The following is a 16,957-nucleotide window of genomic DNA, read 5'->3' as shown; positions in this document are numbered from 1 at the left end:
ACACGTGGACACCCCAGCACTTGTCCGTGGGATTGGTTGGGCAGGAGCTGTGGGCAGCTGGACCCGAGCAGGGCTGGCAGCGGCCAGTGTGTGAGGAACAGCAATGCCACCTGAGAGGCTCCCCTGTCCTGGAGGGGCAAAGATGCAGGAGACGCTTAGTTGGGGGTGACCTTGTTTTGTCTCTGGCTTGGAGAGGCGCAGGGGCAGCTCCAGAGGCAGCTCCTGGAGACTGAGGGTTTCTCTGACCTGGCAGCTCCCTAAGGCAGGAGCCTGGCTCCCAGACAGCCCACACCCGGGGACACACGAGTGCTGCAGCGGCCGCCCCCACGCCGTGCCCCGGGCGCTCCGTGCCTCAGTTTCCCCGGGAAGCACAGGATCCACCAGCAAGTGCCTGCCTGGCAGCAAATCCCCGGGCTCCCGGCGTGACGGTGCCCTCCAGGGCTCCAGCCGTCGCGGGGCTCCAGGCTCCCCTGGGCCGCGGGCCGGGCTGGGTTGCGGGGTCCCCGCGGGGCGCTGCACCGGGCGGGGCGGCTGCGGCCGGCGGTGCCTTTAAGGGGCGGTGGCGGACGGCTCGGGGCGGTGCTGCGCAAGGCCGGCCCGGGGCTGCGGCCGGCCCGCTCCCTGCTCGCCTCCCGGCCTGCTGCGGAGAGCGGCGGCGGCCTGGTGGGCTATGGCGGTGGGCGGCGGGTGATCCGTGAGCTGAGTGGAGGGAGCCCCTGCGGAGGGGCTGGGCCCGGCCCGGCCATGGGGTTCCTGCACCAGCTCCATCTCTTGCTCTGGAAGAACGTGACGCTGAAGCGGCGCAGCCCGGTGAGCGCGGGGGGTGCGGCGGGGGTCCTGGGGGTTGGAGCTCCCCTGCAGCCCTGGGCAGCCGCGGGGGCGGCCGAGGCGAGACCCCCGAGTGGGGCCGGCTCCGCGGGGCCGCTGCGTGGGGCGGAGGGAGCCCGCGGGGCCGCGGGGCGGGTGCGGAGCCAACCCCCCGGGCCGAGCTCTCCCCTCGCCCCCCGCCGGCCGGGCCCAGGGGACGGGCGGTGCTTGGGGCTGCGGGCCTGGCGTGTCTGCTCGCGTGGGGCTGCAGAGAACGAGCCGTGGGTGCCGTCTGTGTGCGAACCCACGGGACGCCCCGGCTGTCGGCACGTCGGCCCCGGCGTGAGCCCAGCCCGGCGGGGCAGCAACAGTTGGGGCTCTCCTGCCCCGCTCCCACCCGTGTCCGTGGGAGCTGCCCGGGCCCTGTGGCAGATGGAGGAGCCCAGGGCCGTGGGCTCAATGCCATCTCCCACCCAACCCTCGGGCCTGGGCGCATCTCCCTCCCCACCACGGCCCCCGCTCGTGGCCCAAATGCTCCGGGCACGTGCCAACCCTGTCCCTGGTCCCCAGCGCCGCTCCTCCGGGTGGGAGAGCTCTCCCCAGGCCCTCGGGATCTGCAGGCTATAAATAGGCTTCCGAATGATACGTGGGTCAGAGCTGCCTCTCTTCCGTGGGCCGGACAGGAGCTGCTCCTGCGATCTGGGCATGAGGCTGAGGCAGGTGGGGTTCCCGGGGCCTGGACCCGCCCGGGGGTGGCAGAGGAGGCAGGATGGCACCTTCACTGCTGGGGTCACACAGCAGGTGTAACTCTGCCCCGGCCTCTCCTGCCTGCCTGCTCCTGCGCAGGGCTTCCCTGCCAAATCCTGGGGGACAGGCACAGGGACCCCCAGGGAGGGACCCCGGCCGCAGGGAGCCGGGCAGCGGTGCGGCAGGGGGATGGGTGCGCTGGGCGCCGAGGGAGCCGGTTATTTTTAGAGGGTGGGGGAGGGTAGCGAGCTGCTGCTCCAGAGCTGGCAATGCTCGTTCCTCTTCCCTCTCCCAAATATCCTGCGGGCCTGATCCTGCCTGCTTTCCCTCGCCAGCAGCTTGTGAGCATCGCGCCTTGCGTCCTTCCCAGCGGCCGGGGCAGCAGAGACTGCCTGGGACAGGGGCAGGCAGGGGAGGGCATGTGCAGGGCTGGGCTGAGGCTGGTGTTGCAGGCAGGTGCCCGCTGCACGGGCAGCCCCGCTGCCTGCAAAATGGGTGAGGGGGATGATGCTCTTCGGCTGAGTCATCCTTGGTCCTTACCCTGGGCAGAGCTGCGTGGCCATGGCGAGGGGCTGCCCGGCACTGTGTGCCACAGGCCCCTGCCTGCAAGGGTGAGCTGGCTGGCACAGCTGCGCCCTGCTATCGGCTGGCCCTTGGCAACTGATCTGGACCTGGCTGCTGTGGCTGGTGGGGTTACAGACCGGGGTTGCACATGTCTTTTGGGGACCTGTTTCTCCCTGACCCTCGCCAGCCCTGTGAGCAGCAGGGTGTGCAGCGCAGGAAGGTGCAGCTGGAGGAGGAGGACATGGAGCCCAGGCCTGGTCACTGCCATATGTGAGGACTGTCACTGGAGTGCCCTGCTGGCTGCAGGCAGGGTGGCAGGGGAAGGACCAACACCTCTTTGCCCACCCGGCGATGCCATGTGTGGATGGGGTGTGCGGAGGACCAGCCATGTGCTGGGACAAGAGCTGCCCCCAGTGCTGTGGGTGCTCATGGATGGACTTAGTGCAGCCCCTGGGACTGTCATGCCCTGAGGATGTGTGCCCTGTATGTGTCACTGATTTCCTCACGGTACTGCTGTGTACAAGTCCCACAGCCACCTCATGCTCCCCATCTGCACAGGGGACATCATCCTGCCCACTCCTGGCCGGCCAGGGCAGAGCCAGGCCCCGTGACAGAGCTCAGCCTCATCAGCCCGTGCCTTGCTCTCCCTGGGTTGGTCCCCCAGCCCAGGTCTGCCCTGACCTCACCCAGAGTTGCATGTTTCACCAAGCAAAGCGAGCTCCGTATCCCACTGATCCTGCTGTGGCAGGCAGACGCTAGGAGGATCGCAGCAGGGAGGGGGGGGTCAGCACGAGACCCCTTCCTTGCTGGGGGTTCACCCGGAGGGGTTGGAGTTGGGGGTTGCTGGGCTTCTCCTGGTCTCGCAGTGTGGTGCGTGCCCTGCCCTTGCCCCGCCAGCAGCTGCCTGTTGGCACAGCCCTGTGCCACAGCGTGCTCCCCTGGGGTAGGTGCCTCCCCATGGCATGCTTTCCTCCGGGCAACATGCAGAGCAGCGGCCCCCGTGGTGTAGGATGGGATAGGGAGCAGACACCTCATCTTCAGCTGAGGGTGCTGGGCTGGGACTGGAGAGAGCTGGGGCCAGTCCTCTGTGCTGCCACTGAATGCTGGTGGCCCTGGGAGTCCCCATCATACCTGACACCAGGGGCTATTTGGGGAGCAGCATTGCAGCGAGGCACAGCAGTGGTTTTGGGACAGGCTTTGTCCGCAGGCACTTATTGAGGGTTTTGCTGGGCACTTGAGGATGCAGTGGTGGTGGGTACAGGGAGGCTTTGAGAGAGGTGTTCTTCTGACCATATCACCATGTCACCTGCTTCCATAACCTCTTTGTCACCAGGCGAGCTTACCTGCAGCCTGGCGAGGGTGATGGCCGGGTGCTGTCCTGTGGCACCTCTGTAAGGTCTTATGTCCAGCCCTTGGGAGCATTGGAATTTGCCTGGCACGGCTGAGCTGTTCTGGGGTTGTTCCTGGGGTATGGCTGGGATGTTTATTCTTCTCAGGGCAGAAATTCAGGCAGGAGCCCTGGGGCAATGGGGGTCTGAGCAGGACAGCATCAGCGGCTCTTGGTGGAGGGAAGGCAGGGCTGTGGGTGTCTGAGGACAGGCAGTTCCCTGGGGTGCCAGTGGCGTCCCTGGCTGGTGCAGGCTGTGCCATCATCTGTGTCGCCTTGGCTCTTGGTGGGACAAGGGTGAACTCAGCTGTGTGTATCTTAAGGGCTGGGCTCCCTGATGAGTATTGGTAGCTGGTTGAAAGCTAGATCGGGTGCACAACTAACAACTGATCTCTCAAAAGTTACTGCAGGCACAGCTGAGGGTGTTTGGCACTTCCCCATGGCCCTGTGTGCCCACATGTTTGGGACAGGAAGGCGACCGCAGCTGGAGCTCCCGGCTCTGAAGTGCCGGTGACAGGAGCATGCTGCCAGGTTTTGTTTGGCCTGGGAAGGGTTGGTGGTTTGGGGCTCTTTCAGAGGAGCAGTTGAGGCTCCGGGTGCTGCTTCAGTGTCACAGCATGTCGGTGGCATTCCCGTGGCGTGGGCCTTGGGGTGCAGCAAGGATGCACGTGGGGCAGGGGAGAGCCGGGCAGCGGTGTGGCTGCTTTGCCCTGTGCAGGGTTTGTGCCTTTGGCTCCTTGGTCAAGAGCCAGGAAGCTCCCACCATACAAAGGAGATGTCCCGGCAGGCCTGCCCTTTCATCCCTGGCCAATGGGAGTGGAGCTATGTGGATCTTAGTGCCTACAAAATAAGAAAGGCTGAAACTGGGGCACTGGAGGGGCTCACCCAGCCAGCAGGGCCCCGGTGCAGCAGCATCTGTGCTGGGGTGCAGCGTCCCTGGGGGACAGGGCACCCCGTGCCTGTGGAGCCGCTGCCAGGTCCTGCTGCCGGGGCTGGGTAGGGCTGGTGCCCGATCCTGCAGCAGGAATCGATGGGCTGGCGCTGCCCCAGCTCCGGGTGCTCTTTGCCCCCTGGCTGTTTGCAGCTGGTGCGGGGGAGGCGGGGGAACACGCAGGGTGGTGCTGGGCAGCATCCCTGTGGATCCCTGCTTGCAGGGTGCACACCTATTGCAGAGCGATTGGTGGCCATGATGGCCCACAAGGCAGGTGGCCATGAGCCACTGAGCCTGCAGGGCTCTGCCTTGCACCGTCTGCGGGGAGAGGCTGTGGGGCAGCCAGCACCTTCCTCCACACCGCGGTTGCCGGCACAACCCCACTGCTCTGAGGCCGGGCACCTTGTGCCAGTGTGGGGTGGCTGTGTCCCAGTGCCATGTGTTGGTGTGGCCCTGGGACAGGGCGCTTCTGATGGTGTGTCCCCCTGGCTGACAGCACCATGGGGCTGGCATGGGGGACAGCCGTGCTGGGCTCTCCCTGGGCTCCTGGTTCTGGCACTGTGTGATGGGCTCAGGTGAGGTGTTGGCAAACCCCGTGGAGATTTCTTCCTCCTCCCTCCCTGAGGCATGTCCCCAGGCTGCCACACCAGCGTGTGAGGGGTGGGGTTGTGCCCTTGCTGGGGGCAGGTGACAGGCACAATTTGCACGGAGCAAGGCTGTGACCAGCGGCAGGAGCGATGGCAGCCCCTGGGCCTGGCTTTGGCTGTCCCCATGGGTGAGGGCACAGGCAGGTGACCCCGGGGAGCCCTGGCAGGTATCCAGCTGGGTGGTGACCATCAGTGGGTGCCTGTGGTGGGGCAGGGCTGGCCTGGAGTTGTGGGCTTAGCTTGGCTTCCAGGGTCTGCTTGGCTGTGGGGCCTGGCTCACCCACCAGCTCTGGTGCTTCTTTCTCAGTGACCATGGCTTCACGTAGCTGTGGGCAAATAAGTGGATATTTAATGACGATTAAAGTCTGGAGCCATCAAAAAGTTTAAGGTATTTCCACCAGACCTAAAATGCTTGTTGGAAAAGTTGGGGTGCTTGTTCTCCAGGAGCTGAGCCCCATCACTTGGGGCTCCTGTGGGCCAGCACCTGCTGGGAGGGCAGGGGAGGCTGGCAGGGAGTGGGCAGCAGCTCTCCTTCCTCCAGGGACGGGCTCAGGCAGACTGTGCTCTGTCCTCTGGTGGGTGCAGGACAGGGGTTTTGGAGACCAGGCTTGCCTTGGGCTGTGCACAGTGCTGCTTCACCTGTGTTGAGACCAGTAAATCCTCTCACAGGTGCCAGACACGGGGAGAGGCTGGGTTGGGCTGCAGGGCCATTATTGAGGTTACCAGCTTGCAGGTCTCTGGATGGGAGCTCCCAGCCCCTGGCTGTCCCTGAGCCGCACGGTGCTGGCTGAGGGCAGTGGCTGCGAGTGGGCAGGAGGGATAGAGCAGTTTTGGGTGGTACCAACAGACATGGAGAGCTGTCTGTGCCTGGCTTGGCTGCTCCTGCAGGGAGTGCCAGCTCAGCCATCGGGGCGTGCACGCTGCCGTGTACTAGGGCCAGCGGTGGAGTTGTCCTGTTCAAAGTCCATGGCCCAGCACCCATGGCTGTGCTAATCCTGGCTTCAGTGCATCTTCCAGTCGCCCCTCGCCAGAGGGCAGGCACAGTGGGACCGCCGCGCCAGGCCGGGCTGTTGGCTCTTGCTGTGTCCCATGGGGCTGTTTGGTGCTTTTGGCCTCGCACCCGGCTGGTGCTGCTGCTTCGTGCTCGTCCTCCTCGCAGGCCCCTGCTCCCATCTGCCAGTGCGGAGTCGTTGGCCCGGTGCTCCATGGAGCTGAGCACCACCCTGCCAGGGAGCTGCCTGCCCTGGGGCCAGCACCCTGCCCGCAGCACCTGCCACCCTCTGCCTCCCTCACGGGGGACTCGGGCAGGATCCCACTGCCCCTGCATCTAGCCAGTGTGAGGCTGAACGTGGGATCCCACCAGGCACGGGTGTACCCCCACTCCGTGGAGGCGGCAGGAACACATGGCCAGCACTCATGGCTTCACCCTGCTCACCTCTCTGGCAGGTCGAGGTGAACTTGTGCGGGGGGATGTATGCACACGGGTATGGGCTGGATCCTTCTGGCCGCTGAGCTCTGCCACTGCCCAGGAGCTGCCCCTGGGTCCTCCCAGCCACTGTCACCTGGGCACAAGGGCCCCTGAGTCCCATGTCCCACCCTGCACCCCCCTCCAGGCATACATGTGAGAGCCCTCACCAAGGGAGGAGGGAGGAAGCAAAGGGGTGAGAAGACAGGACAGATCATGCTGGTGGCTGCAGGGATGGCCAGCTGCTGGCAGGCACTGGCCCTTCTCTCCTTGTCTCTCTCCTTCCAGCGTTTCCTTCCCCGGATCCTGGCCTTTTTGCCCCCTTGCTTCCTCACGCAATCCCAAAATGTCCCTCAGTGTCCTGCAGCTGCAGGCAGGGACCCTGCAGTCCCCAGGATGTGCCACACTTGGGTGCCAGCTTTGAGTGCCCCTGCTGGCTGCCCCCCAGGGAGGGCTGAGGCTCCCTTGGGACAGCATCCTTTCCCCTTCCCCCAACCGCATGCCAGTGCCTCTGCCCCACTATGGGTGTGGGGCAGCCCTGGGGACCAAAGGGGCAAGATCAGTCCTGGAGGCGCAGGCTGGTGACCCCCACTCTGCCACCACTTCTGCCCATCGCTGTGTCACCCCAGGTGCTGGTGGTGGGGCACAGCCTGTCCTGGCACTGGGGGATGCAGCGGTGCAGGAGGGGTCGAGGACAGAGGATGTCTCTGGGGAAGGAGATGAGCAAAAGGTGAATGACCCACTCTAAAAAAAAATAAATAATAAATAACAAGCAGGTCCCTCTTGTCACCACCAAGGACCCAACAGTCCCTAAGGGAGCCTGGTACAGCCTGGCGTGGGTGTGGGGGGACGGTCCCACAGGCGCCTGGATACAGAGGCCCCTTTGTGTGCCTGGTAAATAGGCGGTGAGTGGCAGGGCGGGAGCCGTGGGTCAGGCAGAGCGGGTCGGGGTGTCCCTTGTCACCCCCCCAGTACAGGGATGGTGACACCAGGGACTGTGCCTGGGACCAGTGGGACAAATGGGGATCCCTTGGCACTGCTCCTGGGGTGTTCGCCATCCCCTCCAGCCCTTCTTGCTCTGGTCTCTGCCTCCCCCAAAATCAGCAGCTCTGGGGGTGGAGAGGGCAGCCTGGGGGGCACCCATGGGTGCAGCCATGCCCGTCCCACCGACCTGCCAACCGTGGTGCCCCCAGGAGAGCCACAGCCACTTGTGGTGGGGGCCAGGGGTGGGGTCCCTGTGCTTGCTGCTGTTTGCTGGGCTGTGGTGACTTTTTGGCAGAGCATTTGCAGCCCCTGGGTGAGGCCCTCATGGGGGTGATGCTGTTGGGGACAGGAGGGCCTACCCCTGTCACCTGCTGCTGGTTGTGTCCTTCCAGGCAGCCCCTGTGGTGTTAAATCCCTCTCTTCCCACCCTGCTGGTGAGCCCCTCTGGCAGCTGGTCACCACATGTAACAGGACCGATGTGGGAGGTGTCGGTGCCGCAGTGGGAACCTTCCTGGCAGCGTGGCTGGGCCTGCCCTGCCCTTGGTGGCAGCTGGTTCCAGGTGCCAGCCTGGGGTCTGCTCTGTCCCTGGAGTGAGCTGAGTTTGGCTCACCTCACCCCGTGCCTCAGTTTCCCCACCTACAGTAGTTTCCCTGCACTCAGCAGCAAGGGCAACAGAGCCATGATGTGTCCTGGGCACTCCCAGTGCAAACCAGCAGCAGCTGCGCTGGCAGTGTGCCGGGTGCCGCTCCTGCCCGTGGCTGAGGGCACTCATGCCCATCCCCAGGGCCTCTGGGCACGGAGCCCAGCCTGGGCCGCCTGCGCGATTGGGGTCAGGGATTCCTGGGGATTTGCTGTGATTTACCATATGCCACCGGTGGAAATCCTGTGCAGCCGTAGCCTTCTGGGAGGGCACAGAGAGGGTGCCAGGACCCCCCCACGCTGCCCCCAGTTGCACCTGGGGCCGGTGCCAGGGCCTGAACGTGCCCCGGCAGCGCTGGGGGCTGTGCTCTGCGTGGCCCCACGTGTGGAACCCGGCAGTGGCGCAGGTGGCAGGGGATGCCGTGCCAGGCAGCTGCCAGCTGTAAGGGCACTGCCAGGCTGGGGACCTGTGGCTCTTTGCTGGTCATGAAGACTTGGGGTTATGTCAAACTTGGGGTTTACAGCTAGCTGAACATGAGCCAGCGTGTGCCCAGGTGGCGAAAAAGGCCACCAGCATCCTGGCTTGTATTAGGAATAGCGTGGCCAGAAGGACTAGAGGAGTGATTGTGCCACTGTACTCGGCACTGATGAGGCCTCACCTTGAATCCTGTGTTCAGTTTTGGGCCGCTCATCATAAGAAGGACATTGAAATACTAGAGAGAGTGCAGAGGAGGTGACGAGGCTGGTGAGGGGCTGGAGCACAAGTGTGATGGGAGCGGCTGAGGGACCTGGGGGTTCAGCTGAGGAACAGGAGCTGAGGGGAGACCTTCTGATCTCTGACCTGCCTGAAAGGAGCTTGGACCATGGAGGGTATTGGTCTCTCCTCCCAAGTAGCAAGTGGTAGGACAAGAGGAAATAACCTCAAGTTATGCCAGAGAGGTTTAGATTGGATATTAGGAAAAAAATTCTTCACGGAAAGGGCTGTCAGGCCTTGGAACAGGCTGCCCAGGGCAGTAGTGGAGTTACCATTCCTGGAGGTGTTTAAAAGGCATTTAGATGAGGTTCTTAGGGCCATAGTTTAGTGCTAGAGTCAGGTTAGGTTATGGCTGGACTCGATGATCGTGAGGGTCTCTTCCAACTGAAATGATTCTATTCTATTCCTCTGGGCAGCCCCAGCTGCAGTGGCTCATTGGGCTGGGCTCTAGCCCAGCACCCTGTTTGCGTAGCTGGAATAGGGGCCCATCCCCTCTGTGGTACCCTCTCCTGTCCCCAGGTGCCCTGGGCAGGATGGTGCTGGCAGGGCTGAGCAGGAGATCCTTGGGTGCCCAGGGGCCCGTTTGCCTCAGGCTCAGCTCTGATGGTGCCACCCCAAGACACAGGCACAGTGCACTGTGCCTCAGGGCCCCTGGTCCTGCCCACACTCCTCCTTGGCAGCCGGGTCCTGGTGTCACGATCCCTCTGCTTTGTGTCATCCCCAGTGGGTGCTGGCCTTTGAGATCTTCATCCCCCTGGTGCTTTTCTTCATCCTCCTGGGGCTGCGGCAGAAGAAGCCGACCATCCCTGTGAAGGAAGGTGAGTGCCAGTGGGGTGGTGTCTGGGGCCACCCCAGGCTCTGGCAAACCACTCCAGCCCCTTGGGGACAGCCTGGGTGGGACGGAGGGGCTGCAGCAGCTGGTGGGGACCCAGAAGGGCCTTTTGGGGGACAGTGCTGGGCAGGGGCTGCAGCCGATGGCTGGTGGGGCATACACAGCGGGGCAGAGAGCCAGGGTCAGTCCCAACATGGGGGGACCTCTGGGGGTGGCAGTGCTAGCCAGGCTGTGGCTGCCATCGGCAGGGATGGTTTGCGGGGGAAAGGGACGATGGAGCTGGGTGGTGCTGGGATAGCCACGGTCACCCTGAGTGCTCAAGAAGCAGCCAGGCTGGTGGTGGGAAGGGTCCCCAGCTCCTCATTGTGCTGGGGGTGGAAATTCACCACATGGAGCTCCATACTGGTTATGGGGGGGTCTGGGATTCTGGGGCCCTGGCAAGGTGACAAATTGTTGGGACTGGAGCTGGGGGCTCCTGGTGATGTGCAACCAGGGCTGCAGGTGCTGGTGCCTGTGGGCGTGCTGCTGGGAGGAGGCGGTGAAGCGGAACTACTGGCCTGGCAGGGCTCTGCGGGGCATCAGGACGCCCTGTGGGATGCCCACTCGGGCAGGTGCCGGTGGCGCAGTGGGGCTGGGAGTAGGTGCCGGGAGCCAGCGACTTGGTGTAACTGTGGTCCAAGCCTGTGTTTCAGCACGTGCCGGCGAGGGAGAGCCCAGCTGTGGGGTCCAGCTGTGGGCGGTAGCCGGTGCTGCCCTGGTCCCTGCCCCGTCGCTGATGTGCGCTCTGTGTTGTGTGGTTTTGATTTGGTTTTTCTTTCTTTTTGCTCACGTTTTCTTTTTCTTTCCCACCATCTCCCCTGCCTGCCTGCCCTCCATGCCTCTACTGCATGCGCCAGTCTGTAAGTTGGTGGGGTGGGTGGGTGCCTCCCCCCCTTCCCCTGCCTGTGCCAGCCACATGTTTTGGGGAGAAAGAGTCCAGTTTGGATCAACTCATTCTGGCCTAATGCACACCTGTGTAACCCTGTCACCTTCCTCCGCGGCTGGTGAAGATGAGCTTGGGCAGCACAGTGTGGCCCTTGCCTGCTCCTCCCTGGGGCTGCCCAGACAGGACCAGCCATGGTGGTGTCCCCACTGGGCTGGTGCCAGGTTCCCCAGGTGCTGGGGCCGCTGATGGTGATGTCCCTGTCCCCCCCAGGGCTGCAGAGGGCTCTCCAGGCCAGGGGTAGCTTGTCCTACCCCTTCTCACCTCCCTCCTGGGGCAGACCCGGCTGGGTGCTGGCACCCATGCAGTGGCCTGTGGTCACCCCAGTCTTGCCTGTGCTCCCCCCAGTCTCGTCCCCAGGGGGCTAGAGATGGCTTCCACCCCTGCACCACCACCAGGTCCCTGTCCTGGCCCCTTGCAGCTGGGACAGCCAGGACACGGCACTACTAGGAGCCCGGAGGCCAGTAAGATGCCACTGATGTGTGGTATGGCCACCACCATCTGCCCTGCCAAGCCAGGCCTGCCCTGTGCTGCTGGCCCATCCCATGCTGTGCCCATCCCTGCCCTGGGCTGTCCCTTGTCCCTGCCAGAAGCCCATCTTCACCAGCCCCTGCCCGTTGCGGCTGTGCTAACAGCACTGACCTGCCTCTAACCACAGAGCTGCCGGCCGGGCTGGTGCGCGCAGGGTCCCTGCCTGGCACTGCCAAGTGACAGCCTCTGGTCCCCTTTGGGCAGGGCCCTCCCAAGCTCGCCCTGTCCCAGGGAAGGATGTGGAAAGACCCCAGCAGGGATGATGGCTCAGTGCCGGCTGAGGGGGGAAGGTTTGCTGTCCTCTCGCTGCTCCTCATTTCTTCCATCTCCCCCGACTGTGTCTCCATTTCCATCCGCCTCCAGCAGCCGCTCGTCGGGGCAGCCGGGCAGGGGGGAGGCCAGGGCTCGGGGAGCTGTGGGTGACGACTTTCTTCCCTGTTGTATTTTTCCTCCTCCTCTTCCTCTGGAGATCCGGCGATGCCTGTGAGGTTACTAACAAGAGGGGCTGAGAGGCCAGGGGAGGTTGGTGGCTGTCCTGGGGGCAAGCAGCGGAAGTCGACATTGTCCTGGGGTGGGAGGGACCCGTCACCCAGAGGGAGCGGGCAGGGACAAAAGGGCAGGAGCCAGGGTGGCAGGAGCTGCCCACAGCCCCAAGGGGCCACCAACCGGGGACAGCCTTGGTGGGAAAGCTGCAGACTTCTGTCCTTGGCCGCCAGCCTCCCACGGGGTCACAGGGCCCAGCGCACGCTTCTCTGAACTGAGTGTCTGTCTCTCCGGTGGCCCCCTACCTCTCCCCTGCCTCCCCCCTGCCTCTGCACCTTCCTTGGCCTGTTCTGCACTCTCTTGCTGGCTCCAGCTTTCTACACGGCGGCCCCACTCACGTCAGCTGGGATCCTGCCCGTCATGCAGTCCCTGTGCCCCGATGGCCAGCGCGACGAGTTCGGCTTCCTGCAGTACTCCAACTCCACGTGAGTTGTGCCCTCTCAGAGCATCCTCCTCCCGTCCCGCGCACAGCCTGCCCCTTCCCGTGCTGCCACCGCCCCACTGGGGACAAGGCACAAGCCCTTGTCCCCTGGAGCATTTGGGTACAGAGCGCCGTGTCCCCAGGATGCAGGGGACATCTCAGCTTGTGCCCCTGTGGGCGCTCAGGTGCCCGGTGCTGGGCGGAGGGCAGAGGTGGCCCCCAGGGACACCTCAAGGCTCTGGGGCTCTCCTGTGTACCCCTGGCATGGTGGATTTGGTGTGCTGGCAAGGGCAGGTCCTGGGGCAGCAGTGCCCTGAGGCAGGCAGCACTGCTGGCCCATGCACCCGAGGGGCTTGTTCCCCGCACAGGGCTCTGTGGAAGGCATCCCCATCCCTGTGTCCCTGTCCCTGAAGCCGTGGCGGTGCTGGGTTCTTGCAGGGTGACACAGCTCCTGGAGCACCTCAGCGAAGCCGTGGAACAGAGCAGCCTCTTTGACCCCCAGCACCCGGGGCTGGAGGAGGAGCTGGAGTCGCTGCGCCGGCGCCTGGAGGCACTCAGCAGCAGCGAGCCCAGCTCCATGGAGACCCACTTCAGCAACCCAGCAGGTAGGCTGTGCCCTGCCTGCTCCCCCGCTGCCTGCGCAGGCAGGGGCTGCCCACCTGTCAGGCACCCGGTGGTGTGATGGCATGTGGCAGTGCCTTGCCACTGTCCCACATTGCTGCGTGCCGGGCAGGGCCAGCTGTGATACATCCCTGCATGGGGCTGTGCCATGTGCCTGATGCTGGTGGGCTACTCTGAACCCCTGCCTTGCTCTTGCCAGGATCTGGCTTCACGTTGGCGTGGGCGGCCAAGGACCGGGGCGAGCTGCAGCGCTTTCTGACGCGGAACCTGTCCCTCCCCAACGGCACAGCCGAGCTGCTCCTGGGCTCCAGCGTTGACCTGCACGAGGTGGGTGACAGCCTTTGGTAGTTGGTGACAGCCTTTGGTAGTTAGTGACAGCTTTTGGGAGGTGGGTGGTGGCCTGTGGAAGAGGGGTGACAGCACAGTGCTGCAGGGCTGGGCTTTGCGGGGGCCTGCACTGCCCCAGGGAATGGTCACATCCTGACCACCAGACTCAGGTGGGAGTCGGTGAACACCTGGCCAGGGCTCATCCCACCACCCCACACCAGGGCACTGCTGGGCAAATGGGTGCCTCCACTCCTGGCACGCTCGGCAGCCCCACTCCCATCCTTGGTGCAGGTGTACCGCCTGTTTTTTGGTTCCTTTCCTTTGGTACCCGATGAGACCCATGAGCGAGACCTGTGGGACGGGTTTGGCCCCAGTGAGAAGATGACACGGCTGGAGGTGAGGAGCGGTGCCACCTGTGGGAGACTTGGTGGGGCAGAGCTTGTTGTCCCCTTGGTGTCACACCACAGGGTGACCTGGGGTGTACGTCCTGGCAGAGGGGATGTGACAGGATGCTGTCAGGTGGCCAGAGCAGCAGCAGGGATGGCTGGGTCCTGTCCTGGTGCCTGTGCCTCTGTTTCCCATTGCACTGGGTGATGGCACCACCTGGCTGATGGCTGTGGAGGGCGGGGGAAGACTGTTCCCTCCTGTGGCTGGGGTGCAGAGGTCCCCCCATCTGCACGTCCCCTTTTCTACCCCTCCCTGTGGAGACCGTGGATGTGGGTGCTGCGGGGGCCATTCACGTGTGCTTGGTGGGGGACACACGGAGGGAGACCCCGTGATCCCCTGCAGCACCAGCCTCCCCCTTGTTTGTCTTGCAGAAGAGCCTCCCCAGCGGCTGGAGGAGCCTGCGGGAAGGGCTGGTCCACCGGGCGCTGCGGGACCCCACAGCAGCCCCGCGCCGGCCGGCGCTGCTCCGCCTGCTCTCCCAGGCCCTGGGCCTCGCCAGCACCACCCCGGCGCCCACCGCTTCCGACAGCCCCCAGGCCTTTGTCACCGAGATGGAGGTGAGCACCCGGTGGCGTGAACCAGGGCGCGAGCAGCCACTCTGCCAGGGCGGGCACCGCCACGTGCCGCTGCACCCAGTGCTGCGCTGTGACAGCTCCCTGCCCCGTAGAGTGTCCTCTTCACTGGGCCGGTGCTGGAGCAGCTGACGTGTGAGCAGAGCCCAGGGGGGCTGCGCCGCCTCCTGCGCGTGGCCCCCGCGCAGCAGCCGCTGCTGCAGGCGTACCGGGCGCTGGCCTGCAACGGCAGCCGGGCTGCCCGCCGGGAGCGTTTTGCCCAGCTGGCCACTGAGCTCCGGGAGCAGCTGGACGCCCCCAGGATTGTCAGCAGGGTGAGAGCGGGGCTGCGGGATGTGCCTCTCACCAGTGTGGGGTGGGCTGTGGGACAAGGACAGGGACAAGTCCTGGGCAGGGTTTCCCTGCTCACTGGGGATGTGTGGGGGCGGGGGGCTCTGTTACATGGCACAGTCTCTCCTGATCACCCGTTTACTCCACATTGGCACCCCTGCTGAGCCCCACAGCGGGACTCTGGATGATTCCCCCTCCTGGCACCTCCTTAGACACTGCCCATGGGATGGGGCTGTGTATCCCCAGCATCCTCCAAGCACGTCCCCACAGGCTCCTCTCCCCAGGACTGGCCATGTCCCTGGTGGCACAGCTCCTCAAGGCTGGCTCTGAGGTCTACCCCTCCATGTCCTGCCTGAGTCTGATGTGTCCATTGTGGTCTCAGAGGACCACCCTTCCTGCCTGAGGGACGTCTTGTGTTCTTCAACAAGACCCTGCCAGCATTTACCTGCACTCCCATTGCCTGATAGCCGCAGATGCACGGCAATGAGTCCAAGACCCCAGCTGGTCATAGCCCCAACCTTTTAACCAAGAAAGTGGATATGCTACTGCTTGCGGTCCTCCTTGGTCCCCTCTGGTGCAGAGCAGGGCCTTGTCACCTCAGCCACAGGTAACCCCTTGCGTGCTCATCTTTGCAGCTGAAGCTGGACGAGGTGAACAGCACAGCCGCCCAGCACCGCCTCCGTGCCCTCCTGGAGGACCTAGCAGAGATGGAGAAGGTTCTCCGTGACATGGACATCCTGTCGGCACTGGCCAAGCTGCTGCCCAGGGGAGCCTGTGTCAGCAAGGCCCCGCTGCCCACTGCCAACAGCACTGGCTGGGCCAGCGCCAACACCACAGCTGGCAACGCCACAACAGAGGAGGAGGGAGCCGGGGGTGGCCCAGCCGGCAGCGACAACCCTCAGGGACAGTTCTCGGCATTTGTGCAGCTCTGGGCTGGGCTGCAGCCCATCCTCTGCGGCAACAACCGGTAGGAGCCCCGGGGGATGGAGAGGGCTGGATCCAGGTGCTCTCTGGTCAGGCAGGGGTCTGGCAGAGCCCACCCTACCTCTGCCATCCCAGCGAGGGGCCCCGGTCATCCCTTGATGAACACGTGGGAGATGGGTGCTGCGCTGCATTCTTGTGCCGTGGCCGGGGGCAGCTTCTCGTGCTGGGCAGCACCGTGCTGGCACAGGAGTCAGTGTGAAATCCCTTCCTGGGCAGGGGTGGGGGCTGCTCGCAGCAAGGGGTGCTGGGGCTGGAGTGGAATTGGCAGCCTGAGCCCCCTTTGCAGAACGATTGAACCCGAGGCGCTGAAGCAGGGCAACATGAGCTCGCTGGGCTTCACCAGCAAGGAGCAGCGAAACCTGGGCCTCCTTGTGCATCTGATGACCAGCAACCCCAAAATCCTGTACGCACCCGTGGGCACCGAAGTGGACAAAGTCATCCTGAAGGTGAGGGTGCAGAGGCTGGGACCCCCATCCTTCCTCTCCCACCTGCCCTGCTCTGCAGGGACCTCCTTGCCCAGCCAGGCTTAGCAGGACCAAGGCTGAGCAGGGAGGCAGGGCCCAGCTGCCAGCCAGCGCTGCCAGCAGCCTGCAGCTGCCCTGGCCCTTGCTGGTGATGGGTGAGCAGATGCCTCCGTGGCTGCTAGCCATCCCAGAGAGTGGGGGGGCCCTGCCTCTTCATGTGCTGTGTGACCTTCCTCCCCCTCAGGCCAATGAGACCTTCGCGTTTGTGGGCAACGTCACCCACTATGCCAAGGTGTGGCTGAACATCTCCCCCGAGATCCGTGCCTATCTAGAGGAGGGCAGGCTGCAGAGACGCATCCGCTGGCTCCAGCAGGTAGGATGGTGCGGTGGGGACTGAGCCGGCCTGGACTTTGCTGCCCCGGGCTGGGTGGGAAGGGGTTTCCTGCCCTGAGGCACCTTGTGGCTTTTTCATATGAAGCTCTCAGGTGCTCCTAGGTGCCCACCCTGGTCTTGTGAGGACCAGGCTTGTTCCCTGTGCAAGGTGGATGCTGTTCCCCTGGCCCCAGGAGGAGCATTGGGTCCTGTCCGTGTCCATGGAGAAGACAGGGGCTGAGAGGCAGGACACAGCCCAACTTCTCCCTCCTGTGTCTCCCTCTCTGTCCCAGTTCACCACTGACCTCCACAAGCACCCAGAGATCCTGAATGTCTCTGACAGTGATGTTCTTCACAACTTCCTCAACGGCAACTTCTCCCTGCCCAATGCCAGCATCCTGCTCCAGCAGCTGGACACCATCGACAATGCCGCCTGTGGCTGGGTCCACTTCATGGCCAAGGTGAGGTTGTGCCCTCCTTTGGGAACGTGGATGCTAGCGCGGCAACCGCTGCCCACAGCCAGGCTCTGTGGGGCCAAAGACCAAGGTCAGGTCTGCCCAGGCCTCCTTAAGGCCATGGGATGGGAGTCCTGGAGGACATAGTGG

General features: G+C 64.3%; 1 protein-coding gene across 3 annotated transcripts in view; it reads left to right on the top strand.

Moving 5' to 3' along the window:
* The first annotated feature begins 595 nt into the window (after window positions 1–595).
* ABCA2 (ATP binding cassette subfamily A member 2) overlaps window positions 596–16,957 on the top strand; it is a 35,939-nt gene continuing 19,577 nt past the window's right edge. For 2 of the 3 annotated variants that reach the window (XM_065648601.1, XM_065648600.1), the window contains exons 1-12: window positions 596–810; window positions 9,651–9,744; window positions 12,128–12,239; window positions 12,674–12,840; window positions 13,056–13,183; window positions 13,475–13,579; window positions 14,002–14,187; window positions 14,298–14,516; window positions 15,168–15,499; window positions 15,803–15,962; window positions 16,225–16,353; window positions 16,646–16,813. In XM_065648601.1, the coding sequence (XP_065504673.1) occupies window positions 745–810; window positions 9,651–9,744; window positions 12,128–12,239; window positions 12,674–12,840; window positions 13,056–13,183; window positions 13,475–13,579; window positions 14,002–14,187; window positions 14,298–14,516; window positions 15,168–15,499; window positions 15,803–15,962; window positions 16,225–16,353; window positions 16,646–16,813 (1,866 nt within the window). In that variant the 5' untranslated portion in view covers window positions 596–744. The remainder of the gene's footprint in view (window positions 811–9,650; window positions 9,745–12,127; window positions 12,240–12,673; window positions 12,841–13,055; window positions 13,184–13,474; window positions 13,580–14,001; window positions 14,188–14,297; window positions 14,517–15,167; window positions 15,500–15,802; window positions 15,963–16,224; window positions 16,354–16,645; window positions 16,814–16,957) is intronic. The other variant, XM_065648602.1, reaches the window with a different exon arrangement.

This window comes from Caloenas nicobarica, chromosome 19 (assembly GCF_036013445.1).
Source record: "Caloenas nicobarica isolate bCalNic1 chromosome 19, bCalNic1.hap1, whole genome shotgun sequence".
Taxonomy (NCBI): Eukaryota; Metazoa; Chordata; class Aves; order Columbiformes; family Columbidae; genus Caloenas; species Caloenas nicobarica.
The sequence above is the reverse complement of the archived record's forward strand: the minus strand, read 5'-3'. Positions and strand labels throughout refer to the sequence as shown.